This window comes from Phoca vitulina, unplaced genomic scaffold (assembly GCF_004348235.1).
Source record: "Phoca vitulina isolate PV1807 unplaced genomic scaffold, GSC_HSeal_1.0 scaffold15, whole genome shotgun sequence".
In the NCBI taxonomy this organism is placed as follows: Eukaryota; Metazoa; Chordata; class Mammalia; order Carnivora; family Phocidae; genus Phoca; species Phoca vitulina.
Window position 1 is genome coordinate 2,174,277 of NW_022589718.1, and position 20,900 is coordinate 2,195,176.

The following is a 20,900-nucleotide window of genomic DNA, read 5'->3' on the forward strand; positions in this document are numbered from 1 at the left end:
GCCATAAGAAATCCACTTTAAATATAAAGACACATTCAGGTTAAAAGTAAATGGAAGGAGGAAAATATATCATGCTAATACTAATCAAAGGAAAACAGGAGTCGCTATGTTAATTTTAGGCAGAATAGACACATTCAGCAAGCAGAAAATCAGTAAGGACATAGTTGAATTCACTAACCCCATCAAGTCAACTGGATATGACTGGCGTCTGTGGACTGCTTCCTCTAACAGCAGAATTCACATCCTTTTCAAGCTCATATGGAACATTCAGCAGGATATGCTATATTTTGGACCATATAACACACCTAAACACATTTAAAAAAAATAAAGCTAATATAGTGTCTGCTCTCAGAGCATAATGGAATTAAACTAGAAATCCATAACAGAAAGATAATTAGAAGATCCCAGAATATAAGAAGATTAAACTTCTTTTTTTTTTTTTTAAGATTTTAGTTATTTAACAGAGAGAGACACAGCGAGAGAAGGAATACAAGCAGGGGGAGTGGGAGAGGGAGAAGCAGGCTTTCCGCTGAGCAGAGAGCCCGATGTGGGGCTCGATCCCAGCACCCTGAGATCATGACCTGAGCCAAAGGCAGACACTTAATGACTGAGCCACCCAGGTGTCCAGGAGATTAAACTTCTAAATAACACATGGATCAAAGGAGAAATTTTTAAATATTTTAAACTAAATCAAAATGAAAACACATCAAAATGAGTGGGAAGCAGCAAAAGCAGTGCTTAGAAATTTATAGCACTGAATGTATATATTAGAAAAGAATAAATATATAAAATCAGTAATCTAAATTTCCACCCAAGTAAACTAGAAAAAGAGGAGAAAATTAAATCCAAAGTAAGCAGAGGAAATAATAAGAATTAGAAAAGAATCGGTGAAATTGAAATCAGGAAATCAAAAGAGAAAATCAGTGAAACCAAAGGCTAATTCTTTGAATAGATTAATAAAGGTGATAAGCCTCTAGCCAGGCTAACTAAGAAAAAGAGAGGATACAAATTACTAATATCAGAAATGAAAGAGCGGACTTCACTATAGATCCTATGAACATTAAAAAGATAATACTCTGAACCACTCTGCCCATAATTTTGACAACCTAGATGAAAAAGACTAATTCGTTGAATGACACAACTTGCTGGAACTCATGAAAGAAGAAATAGACTATCTGAGTAGGCCTATCTCTATTTAAGAAATCAAATCAATAATTAATAACCTTCCAGAACAGAAAGCTCCACGCCCAGATGGGTTCACTGGTGAATTCTACCAAACATTTAAGGAAGAAATTATGCCAATTCTCTACAGGCTCTTTGAGAGGATAGAAGTAGAGGGCATACTCCCTAACTTATTCTACAAGGCCATTGACATAAAAGAAAACTACAGACCAATATCTGTCACAAACATGGATGTACACATCCTCAACAGAATATCAGCAAATTCAATCCAGCAATGTATAAAAAGAATGAAACACCATGACCAAGTGATATTTATCCCAAGTATGCAAGGCTGGTTCAACATTCAAAAATCAGTTAATGTAATCTATCACATCAATAGGCTAAAAAGGAAAAAATCACATGATCATATCAATTGAGGCAGAAAAATCTTGAACAAAATTTACCACTTAATTCATGATAAAAACTCTCAGTAAACTAGGAATAAAGGGGAACTTCCTCAACTCCTGAAATGAATAAGCAGTTATAGCAAGGTTGCAGGAATGAGGTTAATATACAAGTCAACTGCTTTCCTACACACCAGTAATGAACAGGTGGCATTTGAAATTAAAAACAGGATATTGTTTACATAATGAAACAGGTATAAATCTAACAAAATATGTACAAGATCTAGATGCAGAAAACCACAAAACTGTTGAATAAAATCAAAGAATTAAATGGAGAGATTTTCCATGTTCAAGGATAGGAAGACTCAATATTGTCAAGATGTCAGTTCTTCCCATCTTGATTTATAAATTCCTTACAATCCCAGTCAAAATCCCAGCAAGTTATTTTGTGGATGTCAACAAACTGATTGTAAAATTTACAAGGAAAAGCAACAGCCAGCACCGTATTGAAGGAGTAGGACAAAACTGAAGGACTGACACTACCCAACATCAAGACTTACTATAATATAGCTACAGTAATCAAGATGGTGTGGTAATGGTAAAAGAATAGATAAATCAGTGAAATGGAATAGAGCTCAGAAATAGACCCCTGTAGGGGCACCTGGGTGGCTCAGTCATTAAGCGTCTGCCTTCAGCTCAGGTCATGATCCCAGGGTCCTGGGATCAAGCTCTGCGTCAGGCTGCCTGCTCTGCAGGGGGCCTGCTTCTCCCTCTACCCCCCACTCATGCGTGCACTCTCTCTCTCTCTCAAATTAATAAATAAAATCTTAAAAAAAAAAAGAAATAGACTCCCATAAATATAGTCAACTGATTTTTGACAAAGGAGCAAAGGAGATACAGAAGAGCAAAGAGAGTCTTCTCAATGAGTGGTGCTGGAACAACTAGACATCCATGTGTAAAAAAATGAATCTGGACACAGACCTTACACCCTTCAGAGAAAGTAACTCAAAATGGATCGCAAACCTAAACGTAAAGAGAAAAACTATGAAACTCTAGTGGGATAACACAGGAGAAAACCTAGATGACCGTGGGTATGGAAATGATTCTTTAGATACAACACCAAGGGCACAGTCCATAAAAGAAATACTAGATAAACTGGACTTTATTAAAATTAGAAACTGCTGCATGGTGGAGGACAGTGTCACGAGAAAGAGAAGAGACGCCGGAAACAGAGAAAATATTTTCAAAAGACATATCTGCTAAAATAGTAATATACAAAGAACTCTTAAAACTGAACAATAAGAAAAGAACCCAGTTTTAAAAATGGGCCAAACACCTTACCAGACACCTCACCAAAGAATGGAGCGCGTGGGTGGCTCAGTCGGCTTAGCGTCCAACCCTTGGTCCTAGCTCAGGTCTTGATCTCAGGGTCGTGAGTTCAAGCCCTGCGTTGAGCTCCACTCTGGGCATGGAGCATATCTTAAAACCCAAACCAAACCTGTGGCGTCCTCCAAAACAGTCCGCATGTGCCTCCAAGGGCCTGAGTGACAGCAGGGGGTTGAGGGGAAGGGTGTAAGCACTAAGTCCTGCCGCCTGCTGGTGACAGGACTTTGGCATCCGGTTCCTCATCAGTAAAATGGGAGCAGCAATAGCTGGGGGGCAGGGTGGGTGTGAGAACCAACGGTTAGAGACAGTGTCTGTGGCCCGTCGTGTGGGAGCTGACACAGCCGCCCTGCTCGCTAGTAGTAGGAGCAATGCTAGTAGTGAAAATGGAAATAGAGAAAAAATAGAAGAGGAAAAAAGAACTGGGTGTTTGTGTCCACTTGTCATGATATTTCAGTACTTCTTTAAAAAATTAAGAAGGCACACACCCATTAAGGGGCCTCCTGTAAAAAAACCCACAATGACCAGTGTCGGCGAGGGTGTGGAGAAATGGGAGGCTCGTGTGCTGTTGGTGGACATGGAGACTGGCCCAGCTGCTGTGGAAAATGATCTGGAGGCTCCTCAGAATACGAAAAATAGAACCACCGTGTGACCCCGCATTCTTCCTCCTTCTGAGTGTGTACCCGGAAGAAGTGCAGGCGGGGTCCTGAAGGGGTATTTGTACACCTGTGTTCACCGCACATTACTCCCGGCGGCCAGGGGGCAGATGGAGATGTGGGCTGTGCATCCGGGGGGTGTCCAGCCTTGCAGAGGGAGGAAATTCCCACTCGTGCTCCCACGTGGATGAACCCCGAGGACATGATGCAGAGTGAAGTAAGCCCGTCACACAGACACGAATACTAAGTCATCCTGCTTCTGCGAAGTACCTAGAGTAGTCAAATCCGTGGAAACAGAAAGTAGGGTGGCGATGAGCTGCAGCAGGGGTCGGGGCAGAGGGACTTACTGTTCCGTGGGTGTAAAGTTCCAGACTTGCAAGGTGAGAACGTCCTAGAGATCTGTTTCACAACAGCGTGAACTGCTGAACACTACTGAACCGTACACTTAGAAATGGTGAAGGTAGTACATTTGATGGGGTTTTTCACCTCAATAAAACAAATTAATCATTTCGATTATGTGGGCGATCCACAAATACAGGCAGATGGGCTTTCCTCAAGCCCGGGAAGCCGCCACCCACTGTGCACGGGGCCTCGTGCACGTGCAGACCGTGTCTGTGTCACCATCTCTTTTTCCCTCCCAGTAACGCCATCGGTCCCCTGGTAGCCTTGTGGCTGATTTACGAGCAAGGCGCAGTCCTGCAAGAAGCAGCGACCCCCGTCTGGCTGTTGTTTTATGGAGGAGTCGGCATCTGCACCGGTCTCTGGGTCTGGGGGAGGAGAGTGATCCAGACCATGGGGAAGGACCTCACTCCCATCACGCCGTCGAGGTAAGCCGAAGCGCCAGCCTGAGGGCAGGGCTGTCCTCCCAGGCCTGCCGCAGGACCCGGCTGCCCCTCTGCCCCCACGCCCTCAGCACAGCCTCTGGGCCGCTGGGGGCCCAGCGGGGACAGGGCTCGCCGCCCGTCGCCGCCCTCCGGCCCGTGCACCCGGCCCATCCGCAGTGGCACCGAGCGAGGGAAAGTGAGAGGCTGGAAGTTTAGGAGGAAGAGAAGCTGAAGCAGAGCAGGAGGGAAGAGGAAAAGAAACCCTGGTCCAGGCTCCCCGGGGGTCTTACCCCACGGGAGGCCCAGAGGGCAAGTGGGCCCAGGGTCTGCATTTCCCGAAAATTCTCTGCCACACCAGCTTCACCTGCTGGATGGAAGCGGCTCTCGGCTGCCACCCTTCGAGGTTAGCCTGTGCGAGCTTCCTGGGGCTCAGCAGATGGGGAACGGTGCCCCGCTGTCCTCCCACATGGTCTCTCCGTGGTCCTTCTGTTGTGTATTCTCCACGTATATTTGGGGTTCAGTACAAACTGACAGGAGAACTTTGAGAATACAACTAAACTTGGAACCACCTATTATAGGAAGTCTTTTTTCCCCCTTGAAACCCACTGTAATGAAAGATTCTTTTATAAGATGCATTTGAAGAAAAATGAGCAATCTGAGGGGAAAATTCACTTTTTTTGCAAGAAGTACACATTTTAAAAATGGGAGTATGGGTTTTTTTTTCCTTTGCCACTTTAGAAATGACTAATTTAGCATTTTTTACACAGCAGGAATTTCTGACCCAGTTACGACAGTGTGTGCTTTTGGAAAACATATCAGAAAAAGAAGGCTATTTAGGGCTGTAAACAGTATCATGCACAGTCTTAGTGTGAATTGTTGTCATTATGCAGCAGTTTCTTTTCTGCTAATGTCATCTGGCCCCGTCAGCAGCCCAACAATCGACCCAAAGAATGTTCTGGTGAGACTCTGGCACCCCTGGGGTGCCAGTGAGGCTGATACAAAGAGCGCCTGTGATGTGTGTCTTGTGCCCCCTCCCGCAGCGGCTTCACCATTGAGCTGGCCTCCGCGTTCACAGTGGTGATCGCCTCCAACGTCGGGCTTCCCGTCAGCACCACGCACTGCAAGGTGGGTCCGGCCTCGGGCTGCTGGGCTCAGTCCACAGTTGCCGAGCGAGTGGAGAAAAGCCGGCGGCGCTTGGTGTATGCTTGTTTGTGCAAACAGTCGTCTCAAGGTTTGCTGGGTCCGCTGGAGTGTTGCTGGATGTGGGCTGTCCCTCTCGACCCTCCAGGCTCGGCAGCATGACGCCTTCTGTCGCGCACACTTGGCCTTCTCAGTGCATGCATGGCAAGAGCTCTCCCTCCTTCCATGTGTGCTTCACACTTTCCATTTGTCCTGTTTCTCTCTCGTTGTTTCCACAGTGGATTTTGCAATGAAGTCATGTGTACGCTAACCATATTCGTAGGCTCACATGGGGGCATGGCACCCAGTTCCAGCCAGTGCAGGGGACTGGGCGTTGACAGTGGAAGTAGACTAAGCAGAAATCATCTCAATGGAAGTGTAAGACTTGGTTGTTTCAGTTCTTTTTCCTTACGTGACTGGTCAAAGTGACTCGATTGCCTTAGAGTCAATTCCAAAGGAGGGGTAATGCTGAATATCGATCAAGTGCTCTAAAACTCAGGCCTGTGCAGGAGGGAATTCCTTAGAACGGGGGAATGTTGGAGCTGCAAGGAACCTGAAAGATGAAGGAAGAGGAAATGGTCTCGGTGAGTTTCTGGGAGTCCTCCAGGGTCACCCAGGGAGGAGCCAGGACTAGAACCCAGGTCTGCCCCTAAAACATACTCAGTGGGCTTCCCATATACAAAAATATTCACTAACTTCAACGAAGCAAAAGACACTTCCAGATTTTTCCTAGGTTCTTTTGTTCGTGTCATTCAAGAAAAAACCATTTGTACCTGCTCTGTGTGAGGCACCGTTCATTGTGGGCACCAGGGCCACCACAGTGACCAAGGCAGAGACAGCCATCCACATTCACACACAGTTTAAAAACACCAACCGATGTGTTTATTATAAACAAATACCATTACGTGTGAATGGCTTAGTGCTTCAAATATTAAAATGACAGGTGGCGTTTATGGGAGTATTTTAAGTAGGCCAGCTGACAAATCCAGAGCCTCGTGGCACGGAGAATCAGCCTCATTGGAAAGAGGCTTTTTGTTTCCCTGTTTTCTCCTTTTTTGCTACAGTATATAGAAAACCCGCAGTTTCCAGAAATTTTTATTATAAAAATCACTGCCACTTACTGAGTGCTTGGGAAATGCCAAGCGCTGTGTTTAGGGCTTCATACATGTGCAACAGATAAATCACTCAACCCCCACAGCAACCCTATGAAATTGGTAGTTATTCCCAATTTACAGATGAGAAAACTGAGGACTCCTGAGTTAGGTCACTCTCCCAAGATCATACATTCAGCATGTGCTAGAGCCAGCATTCAGACGTTGACCTCATGCTCTGTGCCTTCTACTTGTCACAATGATCCTGGTAATGGTAACCAACCACTGCTAAGACGTGCAGGGCAGGTGCTCTCTGTGGGTGGTGTGTTAAGTGCCCTGTGAATATGAACCCATTTAATCCTCCCAAGAACCTTTGGAGGTGAGTGCTAAGGTGACTTCAGTTTTAGCAATGAGGAAACTGAAGATGGCGAGGTTAAGTAACTCACGCAAGCTCACATGACCAGGGAGGGGCCCAACTGAGGTCCCGCACCAGTAGGGTGCCCCCGCCCTGCTTTCCGCACCCTGCCCCCCACGCCTGGCAGGTGCAAAGAAGGAAGGCAGGAAAAATGTGCTGCGTTCTGCCATTCTGTCACTGTTACTGTTCTGATTCCAGTGATGTAAAAGTTACAAAAGAAGCACACATTCATTGAAATATTTCAAACAGTACAAAACTCTATGGAATGGAAAGTGATCCTCTTCCGCCTTACTCCACATCAACTTCAATTCACTGGTGTGTGGGAGCAGAGAGGAAATGCCTCTTACTAAATATATTTTTTGGCTTTGAACTTTTCTGCAGGCATGAAGAGTCTTTGGGGCTGCTTTTAAATAAATGTTACTGTCTTCTTAATGATTAACCCTGCACGTAAGCAAGCCTAGTGAAGGTCACCTCTTTCCTACCAGTTGAAAGATCTCTTGAAAAACCAAGTTTGGTTTCCCTGGGCTGTTACCTAGCGCTTTCAGCAGTCTGACCTATGTATGAAGTGTTATAACGGACAGTACTTCTTTTGCTAATAACACTAAACTTTATTTTTTTTTTTTTAGATTTTATTTATTTATTTGACAGAGAGAGACACAGCGAGAGAGGGAACACAAGCAGGGGGAGTGGGAGAGGGAGAAGCAGGCTTCCTGTGGAGCATGGAACCAGACGTGGGGCTTGATGCCAGGACCCTGGGATCATGACCTGAGCCGAAGGCAGACACTTAACGCCTGAGCCACCCAGGCGCCCCAAGACTAAACTTTATAATACTACTTACAGAAATAGATGAAAAGTATTAAGTGCCCATAAAAACCTACACTCTTATGTCATTTCCCCAATATTTATATTTATACTATAATGAGGAGGTGCGCCTAAGGAATTTATATCCAGTTTGTACAGGACCTTAATGAATAAATGTGTATGTCATCATTATCCTAAAATATCCATACAAATCATGTGATAGGTTTTGTTTCCTTAGAGCTGATGATAGAGTTAGGATAGCTTGTTGGAGACTTAAAATAAGTCTCCTTAACACGAGACCACAGTCGATGTCAGCTATCAAATAGACAGGAGCCAGACCTCCACTCAGATTCTGACCAGTCTGGCCAGTGTCACTGATGGTGGACTGATGGAAAAAGCCCAGAGCTAATCGCTGCAGTAGCTTAAGTCAGGGTCCTGGCTTTCCAGTCCTCACCGCAGGGTGCAAAGCCTGGGTGGTGAGGCGCTGGGACGAGCTTGCAGCTGCCCTCTGGCCGAGCGCCCCCCCTCCCGCAGTGCCAGTCCGTGTGCGGTAGCCCCGCGCAGCAGGTGCGGGCGGAAATATGAGAGATACGGCGTGGCGTTAGGAGCAAGGCCCCGTGTGGGTGACACCATGATTCTGGAAACATTCAAAGGGTGCTGACATCCGCATAAAGTCATAACTGAATGCCATTGTGTTTTTTCAGGAATAATCACACCACCTGTTCGATTTTTCCAGCTCTCTGCTTCCTGTCCTATCTGCTTGTTAGGTTTCTTGCTTAGAGTCGCCTTCTGCAGAAGGGGGACAAAAGTTAGGAACTTGGCAGGAAAAGATGGAAAGTATTGCTGAAAATACACTTTTGAATGTATATGGGTACATTTTATTCATTCATGCTTTTTTTCTAAGTGTACATAACTAAGGGCATAGTTTAAATTTTATTGTACCCCATTTAAAACACAAACCTCCATTAAGTGATCCAGATGTTAGCTGAATATATAATTTAGAAAAGCATAATTAGAAAAATCATATTATCCAGAACAGTATACTGTATTAGTATAATCATATATTTCAGAACGCATAGGCAAAACAAGTTTTGCTTTCTATAAATCTTTCGGTGTTATACATTTTTGTATTTTACATCAGGGGGTTCAATTCATTAGATATTTGCCTGGGACGCTACCTCTGGCTAAAGTTAAAAGCCTTAATTAAAAAAATAGAAACGACTCTTGAAAATAAAAGTATCAACAGTTGTATGTTTCAGTAACTTGAATTTTTCTTCCCTTCTGTGAGCCTTGATCAGCTGCGGTCTCCAGCCAGGGCTACTGCAGACAGGGGCCACTATGGAACACATTTGTGAGCTTTTTAACAGTGATTCAGAGTGGTGTTATCCAAAACGGGCTGGTTTGGGATGATTCTTTTTTGTGAATTACCCACATTGTTCATCTGTATTGATGACATAAATGATTATGCAACCAGCCTTTGGATTTGGAAGTGCTTTTAGGAAACACTACTGATTTTAAAAGTTAGTATTATAGGGCGCCTGGGTGGCTCAGTTGGTTAAGCGACTGCCTTCGGCTCAGGTCATGATCTTGGAGTCCCTGGATCGAGTCCCGCATCGGGCTCCCTGCTCGGCAGGGAGTCTGCTTCTCCCTCTGGCCCTAACCCCTCTCGTGTGCTCTCTCTCATTCTCTCTCTCTCAAATAAATAAATAAAATCTTAAAAAAAAAAAAAACTAAAAAAAAGTTTAAAAGTTAGTATTATAATTTCTAATTTAATTTTCTGATTCTTGCTCTTTGGTTCCCCGGCTCCTCAATAATTCTATTGCTCTTGGTGCCTATGATGGCGTTAATCTGGAAACACATTTAGCTTACTAAGAGGGAGGTTACAACACAGCAATGAATAATACAAACAAAAGACAATCAGTAGTGAAGACATAGTACTGTGGGTCCCTTGTGATCCATATAAGATAACAACTAAAAAGATAAGGCAAAAGCCACTAGAACTCAAAAATTAATATGTCTAAGTGTGTGACAGATGAAGAAGACAAAAAGTATTTAAGAATATAAAAGATTTGGGGCGCCTGGGTGGCTCAGTTGGTTGCGTCTGCCTTCGGCTCAGGTCATGATCCCAGGGTCTGGGATCGAGCCCCACATCAGGCTCTCTGCTCAGCAGGGACTCTGCCTCTCCCTCTGCCTGCCGCTCCCCCTGCTTGTGCTCTCTCTGTCAAATAAATAAATAAAAGTTTAAAAAAATAATAATATAAAAGATTTGAGGGACGCCTGGGTGGCTCAGTCAGTTGAGCACCTGACTCTTGATTTTGGCTCAGGTCATGATCTTGGGGTCATGGGATCAAGACCCCCACATCGGGCTCTGTGCTCAGCAGGGAGTCTGCTTGAGATTTGCTCTCTCTCCCTCAGCCCCTCCCCCCACTCACGTGCACGCACCCTCTCTCTAAAATAAATTTTTTGGGACGCCTGGGTGGCTCAGTCAGTTGAGTGTCTGCCTTCGGCTCAGGTCATGATCATGGGGTCCTGGGATCGAGTCCCACATCGGGCTCCCTGCTCTGCGGGAAGCCTGCTTCTCCCTCTCCTTCTGCTGCTCCCCTTGCTTGTGTGCTCTCCCTTTCTCTGTCAGATGAATAAATAAAATCTTTTAAAATAAATAATTTTAAAAGAAGAATATAAAAGATTTGAATAATAGATTTTGAGCAGTATAATAAATATATATCAAAGTTTTACCCTGCTGATCATATACAACTTTTTGTCAAGTATCATCAAGCATTTATCAAAATAAATTCAGAAGGCCATGATAAAAATCACTTTAAAATTTATAAAATAAGAACAGAAGTTGTGCTGAACACACTAATCACAATGAAATTAAAGTATAAATTTATTATGTGTTGAAAAGGGAAGTATCCCCTTGGGTCGTTTTAAGTGCTCTTTTTAAGTAACAGTTGAATCAGGCAGTTTTTAAAAAATTATAATGATAACTTTCTTTAAAAAAAAAAGTGTGTGTGTCTATGCGTGTGTGTGGAGATACATGGAAAAACCTTTGGCAGCCAGTTAGACTCAGTTGAAAAGTCCTATCTTTGAATGGTTTAATTGAGCAAAGGGAAAATGAAAGAGCTAGACATTCAAATTAGGATTTTTTAAAAGGTGCAGAACAATTAAAATTCTGAGCAAACTAAGAAAGGTGTAGTAATTATAAAAGCAAAATAAATTTTAAAAAAATACTAAAGGGGAAGGAGAGAGAAAAGTGGTTACTAATAAAATAATATCAATTCACATCAGGGAAAAAAGAAAGGGCATTAAGTTAGGAGAAAGACATTATAACAACAGATAGAGAAGGGCATTTTTAAGTTATACAAGAAACCACGAAGCTGTATGCTAAGGAATTTGAAAAAAAATTTTTTTTTTTAAAGATTTTATTTATTTGACAGAGTGAGAGAGCACAAGCAGGGGGAAGCAGTAGAAGGAGAGGGAGAAGCAGGCCTCCCGCGGAGCAGTGAGCCCGATGCAGGGCTCGATCCCAGGACCCTGGGATCATGACCTGAGCCAAAGGCAGACGCTTAACCGACTGAGCCACCCAGGCGCCCCAGGAATTTGAAAATTTATGTAAAATGAATTATTTTCTGCAAAAAGTATACATGACAAATAAATATTGACAAAGAAGTAGGAAAAAGTGGAAAGTCTGACCAGAACCGAGGAAGAAATTAAGGACAATCTCCAAAAACAATTCTTCTCATCTGAAAAAGCAAAAAGGAGGGGGCACAGCTGATTGCAGTTCTAGATGGATTCATTAGATAACCTCTTCCATTGTATTTATTTTTTTTTAAAGATTTACTTATTTATTTTTAAAGATTTTATTTATTTGAGAGAAAGCACAAGTGGGGAGGGGCAGAGGGAGAGGGAGAAGCAGACTCCCCGCTGAGCAGGCAGCCCAGTGCGGGGCTGGGTCCCAGGATCCCAGGATCGCGACCTGAGCCAAAGGCAACCGCTTAACCGACTGAGCCACCCAAGCCCGCCCGAAGATTGATTTATTCATTTGAGAGAGTGCGCATACACACGAGACAACAGAGGGGCAGAGGGAGAGAGAGAAGCTCAAGCAGACTCCCTGCTTGGTGCAGAGCCCAGCTCAGGGCTTGATCTCACAACCCCAAGATCATGACCTGAGCCGAAACCTAGAGTTGGACGCTCAACCAGCTGAGCCATTCAGGCCCCCCATAACCTCTTCCATTTTAAAAGAAGAATTTTCATGTTATGTAAACTTTCTACAGTGTAGAAAAAAAACAAAATAGAACAGGAAACTCTTCATTTTGTTCTATAAAGCATATACTGAATAAGCCTAATACCAAAACCTGATTTAAAACATGACAATGAAAGCTATATTTACTTATGAATATTGGTGTAAAACTTAAGGAGCTAATAAATGACATGAACGATTTTAGAACATTTCAGCAGGATCAAATTGATTTTCCAGATTACTAGAAAACAGGCTCTGAACAGGGCAGGGTTTATCCACCACCTGCACCTACACAGGGCTGGCCCCTCGTAAGTGCTCAACAGACAGGTGTTGAGTGAATCCCAAGAAGGGTGTTCTGACATCTTCAAAATAATGCGGTTCATCAGTCCATTAAAAAACAACATGTGATCATCTACTGACATATATGTCAAAAAGACATTTGATAAAATTCAGCATGTGTCTCTAAAACACTGCTAGAATTCAGTAAAAATGACCCAGCCCACCATAAAAATACAAAACTCTAGAGCTTCTCTGTCAGCAATAGCCAGTACGAAAATGTACTAAAAACAAGAACACCTCCAGAATTACAGCAAAAAGCTATTTCAGAATAATCCTGATAAATGCAAGTGGTATATATGAAAAAGGCACAAAACTTTGCACAGACATGAAAGAAGACCGGCAGATGAGACAGACTGTGTTATTGGATGGGAAAACTAAATTTTATAAAGATATCAGTTCCCTGAGGGGCACTTGCCTGGCTCAGCTGATGGAGCACACGACTCTTGATCTCCAGGTCGTGAGTTTAAGCCCCACGTTGGGTGTAGAGATTACTTTAAAAAAAAAAAATCTTAAAAAAGATACTATGTTCCCTGCAAATACAACCCCAACCAAATTTTTCTTCTAACTTTACAAAAGGAGACTAAAGTGAATTTGGTAGGTTAAGTTAGAATATAAAATCTAAAAAGAAAAGTGATGAGGAGAGACTAGTCTTACCCGAGAGAAAGTTGAAAATACATGGAGGCGGGGCAACAGTGTGGATGGGGACAGTTTCAGTTGGGGAAGATGACAAAGTTCTGGAGATGAATGGTGTTCATGGTTGCAAAACAATGTGAAAATATTTTATGCCACTCAATTGTACACTTAAAAATGGCTAAAATGATCAATGTTATATGTATTTAAATACGTATTTATACAATGAAAAAAAATCTGATATTTCTATAAAACAGTAGATAGGCCAGAGATAGAACCTACGATATACGAGCAATATAGTTTGATGATGTTGGGTAAGTGACGTTGGATAGCTGGCTGTCAATAGAGAAAAACAAAATTAGACATACAACTCTCAAAAAATATATCTGATGGCCTAACTAGCATTTTAAAAACTTTTTTTTTTTTACAATCCATTGCCATCTTTTATTTAATTTGATAATTATGTAGTTTAGCACAACCCACAAGTAAGATGAGACATGGTGCTTGTTGGGCCTTTTTGGACTTTGAAGGCAGTATCTGCCACATGTGGGTGTGATGCTGTGGCCCATTTACCTGGCTACCCATAATGAGTAAGATTCAGAGTATAAACTACTCGGCAGCAGTTCCCAAGCTCAGAAGCAAGTTTAAAATTCAGAATAGAATAGAATCTTATTTTAGAAAATGTATAGTAAAATAGAATTAAATATCAAATATTCAAGGACAAATCACAGAAGAGCGCAGCATATTTTATTGTATGGAATTAGAAACTTGAAACAAAGCAAAATAGTGAATTGAGAAAATATTTGCATTAAATAAGAGTTAATATCATTCAATAAAGACCACACATAAATAAATAAAGGGACACATTTAGATTCCAATTGGGCAAAGTACATGGAGAGACAATTTTATATAGAGTAAAGACTAGAGGGGCGCCTGGGTGGCTCAGTCGTTAAGCATCTGCCTTCGGCTCAGGTCATGATCCCAGGGTCCTGGGATCGAGCCCCGCATCGGGCTCCCTGCTCCACAGGAAGCCTGCTTTTCCCTCTCCCACTACCTCTGCTTGTGTTCCCTCTCTCTCTGTCTCTGTCGAATAAATAAATAAAATCTTTTTAAAAAAAGACTGAGAGAGTACAATTGGATAAATAAAAGTAAGTTCAGCCTTAGGAGTAATTAAAGATACGCAAATTAAAGCAACAGTAACACATGTTTTTGTTGATTGGTTAACAAAAAAGAAAAATTTGCAGGATTATTACAGTGTACCAAAATTCACAGATTATGGATGATCTTGTACATTTACAACTGTTTATAAAACTATTTGGCAGTATGTATTAAGATCCTGTTCTTCCTCCAAGCAGCATTCCATCTGATGCATGCAAGGGAGTTGGTAAATTACCATGTTGCAACCATTGGAGTAAAGAAGGGATGGCTGAGTCTTTAGCCCAAGGGGAGAGGGAGGTGGATGAGGGGCAGGATATTTTAATAGTATGAAAATGTTTCTTCATAGATTGTGGCAAAAGGTTAAAAACTGGTGAATTTGGGTAAAGGGTGTGTGGAGTTCTTACAACTTTTCTCTAAGTTTCAAATTATTTCAAGATGTTTTTTAAATGCTCCCTTTAAGTTGTTGAATCACTATTGTACACCTGAAATTAATATAACCCTGTATGTTAACTATACTGGAATTAAAATAAAATAACAAAACTAAATAAATGCCCCCTTTAATAATCCATTTCAGGGAATATTATTTTGTAAAGCCCAAATATAAGCTATATGAATACATTAATCATGGAACTATTTTTTTTAAGATTTTATTTATTTATGTTTGCAAGAGAAAGAGAGCACAAGCATGGGGTAGGGGCAGAGGGAGAAGCAGGCTCCCCACTGAGCAGGGAGCCCAATGTGGGGCTCAATCCCAGAACCCTGAGATCACAACCTGAGCTGAAGGCAGACGCTTAACTGACTGAGCCCCCCAGGCATCCTGGAAATATTTTTAATAGGGAAAAATTGGAAGCAAACTGGAAGTGGTTAAATTAAGGTGCATCCATCCACCTAAAGGGTGTGCCATTTTTCATGATAATCATAAAGGCTGTGAGCACTATGGGAATATGCCTATAATATAATGTTAATTTTTTTAAAGAAAGGAAATAGTGTGCCCTATTATTTACAAATAAAAGTATATTGATAGGGCGCCTGGGTGGCTCAGTTGGTTAAGCAACTGCCTTCAGCTCAGGTCATGATCCTGGAGTCCCTGGATCGAGTCCCGCATCGGGCTCCCTGCTCGGCAGGGAGTCTGCTTCTCCCTCTGACCCTCCCCCCTCTCATGTGCTCTCTCTCATTCTCTCTCTCTCAAATAAATAAATAAAATCTTTAAAAAAAAAAAAAAAGTATATTGATAAAAAAATACAAGAAAGGAATATAAAATAGGACGGTAGTGGGGGTCTGGGTAATTGTCCATCCCTCCTAGTACATGAACTTGCTATAATATTATTCTAACTTTATGCTTTTTTAAAAAATTTTATTTATTTGAGAGAGAGAGAGCACAAGTGGGGGTTTGCGGAGGGGAGGAGCAGAAGGAGAGGGAGAAGCAGACTCCGCAGTGAGCAGGGAGCCCAATTCAGGACCCTGACATCATGACCTGAGCTGAAGGCAGACACTTAACCAACTGAGCCACCCGGGCACCCCTACCTTTATGCTTTTTAAAAAAGTTTTCTAAGAAAGGAAGAGGGCATGATAAAATGGAAACTTGAACGTGTCCTCCTTAAGGGAATCCAGGACAACCAAAGGGGCACTAAAGAGGACATGCTCCGGAGAGACAGTGTTTAACAGGAGCTACGGTTTGTGAACTTGACCGTATTTGAGGACCAACAGAAACTAGCTGATCCTTAGGCAGTAGAAAAATCTCGATTGTCATGTTTTAGGAACTGCTGAACAGGCTTATCAGGTTCATACAGGGTACTGCTTACAGCCAAAGACTTTAAATACAATGATCACTTTGAAGCCTCCCCTAAGGGTTGCTGTCCTAGAGATGTTGGTCAGTCAGGCTTGGGTTGACAGAATGTCAGATTAACTGCCTTTCAGCATACTGCTGTTTCGGGGGTTCCAGTTTGTGTCCATAAACAATCTAATGTGTTGGATTTTTGTGTGTGTGTGTGTGGTTAGACCCTGGTTGTTATTTGAACCTCACTGGCCCCTGATGATTCTGGAGTATTTGAGGGTTAGTAGAAACAGAGCCTATTTTATGGAGATCCTAAAAGTCCAGCTCACAGATGGGCATCGTGTTGAACTCTGAGCCCCCCAGAGCCTGAGTGAGGCATGAGATGTTACTGGAGTTGTACTTGCTTATGATTTGCATTTTTAGGATACTTGAAGCTGAGTCTTTTTTCCTTTTTAAACTTTCAACAAACCATAAAATGAATGGTGAGTGTTTAGAAAAAGATTTGAATCCGTGTTAACATTGTGATTTTCAAGTATCTGTACCTGTCATTTTGTGAGGCATGAGTGAGAGTTCCGATCCAATAATATTTATGCTCCATTTTATCTTATTTAGTTTACTTTGCTGTTTGCTTTTTTACTTCCCTTCATACTAGCTAAAGTACAAAGATGGCCAGGCAGCTTGAGATAGAGGAGAAAACCAGTTTAAAATCAAGAGGCCTGAGTTCTAGTCTGCAGGTGCTGTGATTAACGGTATCTCCTCGTGCCCCCGGATCCTCTCAGGACCTGTTTTATCCTCTGTAAACGAATGTGTGGATTGGATATCCTCAGAGGTCTTCTCCAGCTCCAACATTTATGATGCTGTTTTTCTAAGAGAAGGGCACATTAAAGCAGGTTCATACGTTGTGTTAAACAGTAGCCTACCTGCGGAATATTTAAGACAAGTTACAGTTTATAAGGGGCAGAGAGAAGACAAGACATGTAATTGGCTAACGTTCCACTCAAATAGAGCAGAATATACGTGGAAAAGTATATCGGAACTATATGCTGAGTAGAATAATCCTAAAGTAATTATACCTAAAATCTAAATTATTTTAAGAACTTTTAACAAATTGAGGGGAAAGAACTGGTCATTTCATAATGCAGTTTACTTCTGAGATTAACCAGTTTCCATCGGCTGAATGTAGAGTCTGTGTCTCAGCTTCATATTTGCGGGCCTCCATTTTCACTGTGAAATGTCTGTGCTCCCACAGGTGGGCTCGGTGGTGGCCGTGGGCTGGATCCGCTCCCGGAAGGCCGTGGACTGGCGCCTCTTCCGGAACATCTTTGTGGCCTGGTTTGTGACTGTCCCCGTGGCTGGGTTGTTCAGTGCTGCTGTCATGGCTCTCCTCATGTACGGGATCCTTCCATATGTGTGATTTGTCTTCTTCCACCCGGCGCACAAGGGGTAGTCTGGTGTGGGGACGTGGGGGGGCGTGCGGCACGCGTCCTGCCCATGCACGGGCTGTCCCCCCACCAGCTTCTCCGGGTCCCTTTCCTATGGTTCCGAACCACACTGCTCACCTACACTGTAGAGAGTCATCCTCCAGAGCTAACTTAACTACTGTACATAATCATGTGCATTAAACTGGTATCGTGGTGACATAACGTGGTGCGGTTACTTATCTGTTAAATATATATTGTATACATAGAATACATAGCATTATTTCAGACATATTCAAAATGGGAGTGGAGATATATTGCCTAGAATTCAATATTCAACAAATCTTTGTATGTCCTGATTTCAGTGGCAAATTTTAAGAACCTTTTAAAAGTAAAGTGTAGATTGGAAAGTGATGTTTTCCCCATTGAATATACTGTAAGATAAGCGAGAATCTGGATGGATGATGCCCATTTGGGCAGGTGTACGTCCGTGGGTGTGCTCTTGAATAATACCGGGGTAGGAGTTCACAAGTGCTTTCACTGAGGCATCTGTTCATATACTGTGTATTGATTCTGTAATATATCATAATTGCTTCTGTAAATACTTAAGACTGTAATTTTTTAATGGTGTGCTTCCCTATACTTTTTTGATCAGAGAATTTTGGAAAGTACCAAAGAAGCAGGGGAATAGTTTGCCAGTATTATATTTTCATGTTGTCTGTCTCCCCTTCTCATTAATCCTACGTTAGCCTGTGCTGTAGGGGGACCGCCAGGCTCCGGCCTGCCCCCGGCAGCGCACATACTGAAACACCAGCCCCCCAGCCCCCAGCACGTGCGAGGCCCGCTTTGGGTCCCCTGCCCCGCCCCACCCCCACTGCCGCCACATGCCAGACACTGGTGAAGCCCGCAGTGGCCCTTCATCGTCGTCCGTGTGGAGAATGTACGTACGGAAGGATGCGTGATCAAGCCCCACATATCAAGTCCAGTTTAAATTTTCACCCCTCTTCTCCCCCCGCAGCCTGAAGAACAGAATTCTTGTCTCAAACACTAAGGCGAGTGATTTGACATTCGAGAAATTCAGGAGCAGGGAGAGTTGAAATATTAGACAATACACTGGATTTGAGGATTTCCTTGAGGCCTTTACTAAGCGGAACATCTTGATGCTCTACTGTAGTCCCATTGGATTCTTTTCTGATAGCGGGAGGGAGGAAGTATGACTAATGTTAGAGCCTGAAACTATGGAAATGCTGCTAAAATTTTTATATTGACAAACGTTTTCTTGGTACTTCATTGTGATTTTTTCATTAATCAACCACATTAAATTTATAATAAAAAATGCCCCTCAAAGTTTGCCTCTGAAGTCTTTTTCTAAATATCTGTTTTCAGTTTCCACAAAAATAAAAGCTACATAATTTGTTTACTTCTATTTTTCAAATAACTTTCTTATTTTACGACTATTACATGTTGGTACACAAACTACACATGAGCAAGAGAAGGAAGAAATGACGGCCACAGCCCAGCATCCTGAAATCCCCGCTGTCCGCACACACACGTTGATTCTTCAGCAAAGAACCGCTAACAGGGTGTGTTAGCAGTGTGCGGACTTAGCCAGCCTCTTGGGGGGTGGGCCGGGGGCAGTCGGTTCACGTGCCCAGGGCCAAGGGCCTAGCGGAAAAGGCACGTCCTCTTTCTTCTCGGCTCACGCAGCCCCCACACACCTGCTTGGAGCTTCAGAGGCCAACTCCTGCAGCCTGTGCCTCAGGGCTCTCAAGCTCCGCTTCCTTCTGGAATGAGGAAGGGGACAGAGATGAGGGACACTGACCAGGTGTGACAAGTTCTTCATCTCCACAAAGAAATTTGCTTTCTCTGATTTTTAAAACGGCATTCTAGGCCTTTCATGTCCCCACTTATGATAAAACTGTAGATTCAAGAACAAGTTCGATTTCCTCCTAAATTCATACGAAGAGTAAGAGCAAAACAGCGCCAGCTTGCAAGCGGCGTCCTGGGAGAAGGGCTGCCGGAGCAAAGACCCGGGGACCCAAGTGGGACGAAGGTCGCACGTACACCGAGCCTCGGGATGACGAAGCACCGTCCCCGGCAGTACTGAAGAGAGAAGCCGGCCCGGTGCACCCCTCCCCGGCCCCGGCCCCTCTCCACGAGGGCAGGGAGGTGAGCTCTGGCAGAGGATGGGTCACCCAGGACGGGGACGCGGACACTGGGAAGGGGCTCCCCTGCCCTGGCCGCCTGAGTCTTCATCGGAGGCCACACACTCCTCGGACCGCGGTACCTCCCACGGCCCTGGCATCTTAGCTGGGGTTTGGTCGCCAGATCACCGTCCGCAGAAGGGAGCTGTGCGGGGCTAAGACGGGCGCCCTGGAGACCCTGCCTTCCCCGTGTCCGGGGCCCTTGCAGAGGGACAACGTCTGCACGGAGGACGGGCGACAGCTCCCAAAGCAGCTTGAGCTCCCAAGGCAGTGTTCCTTCACTTCATTTTCTGCCTTTCCAAGAGGACTGAGCTTCTGAGCAAATATGTAAACACATTTACTCATTTTTCACAAGATAATTTTTTAAAATAAGTCCTCTTGTCTCCTCAGAATAAGCTGCAGAATAAACCCCATCATTCAGAGAATGGTGGCGTGTCAAGTTCTAGGGCGTCGGTGAGTTCATCCAGTTACACCATGAGGCAGGAAGAGGGCGCTGGAAGGTCAGGCGGTGTGTTCCGTGCAGCCCTCGGGTGGGGCGGGGGGAGACCACGTGCCCCCCGCGCCTTGAAGTGCCCCTGCCGGAGCGGGTCCTGGAGTCTGGGAGCGCTGGGCCCCGATGTCGACAACCACCCCTACCCTGTTAGCGCGTTTCCTCGCGGGGGCCCCGAGGCCTCACGTGGGGCTGAGACGAGTTCTGGGGGGGACGATGTGGTGAAAACGGCCACTCCGGGCCTGGCTCAGAATAGGGCTCCATAAACTAGCGTGTGTGCCTTCCCTTGTTATTATGGGAACTTTTTGTGGACGATTCCCCTCAGGTGGACTGCTTGGAGGAAAACTTTAAGTTGAGATGATGGAGAGAACGAATAGAAAATAAGCCACAGTTCACTGAACAAAACCACCAGAGACTAAAAGAAACTGGAGAATGGGTTCTCTGCATGCTAGGTGGAGGAAGAAGATTGATGAGACCTGTAGAATATGGTTAAATTCTCATGGAGGTGGGGCAATGTAGCCCTGACCTTGGATTGTCACCCTCTTAAATACTTTCCTAGCACATCATCCTTTATTACTGAAAAGACAATGAAACAACCCCGAAGCATATTATGAAAAAAAGGGAAAAGTCACCTGCACTCCATCATCCCCTCCACATTGAGACACCCGTCTTTGGAACACGCGGAGCTGGCCAGGCACTGGGGAAACAAAGGCACAGAGTGAGAAAAAGTGTA

At 43.8% G+C, this 20,900-nt stretch overlaps 1 protein-coding gene across 5 annotated transcripts in view; it reads left to right on the forward strand.

Annotated features, from left to right (window-relative positions):
- The window catches only part of SLC20A2 (solute carrier family 20 member 2), a 104,781-nt gene extending 85,940 nt beyond the window's left edge, over window positions 1–18,841 (forward strand). For all 5 annotated transcript variants that reach the window (XM_032413315.1, XM_032413316.1, XM_032413312.1 and 2 more), the window contains 3 exons: window positions 4,246–4,431; window positions 5,469–5,553; window positions 17,305–18,841. In XM_032413315.1, coding sequence (XP_032269206.1) covers window positions 4,246–4,431; window positions 5,469–5,553; window positions 17,305–17,469 — 436 coding nt within the window. In that variant the 3' untranslated portion in view covers window positions 17,470–18,841. The remainder of the gene's footprint in view (window positions 1–4,245; window positions 4,432–5,468; window positions 5,554–17,304) is intronic.
- The last annotated feature ends 2,059 nt before the right edge of the window (window positions 18,842–20,900 follow it).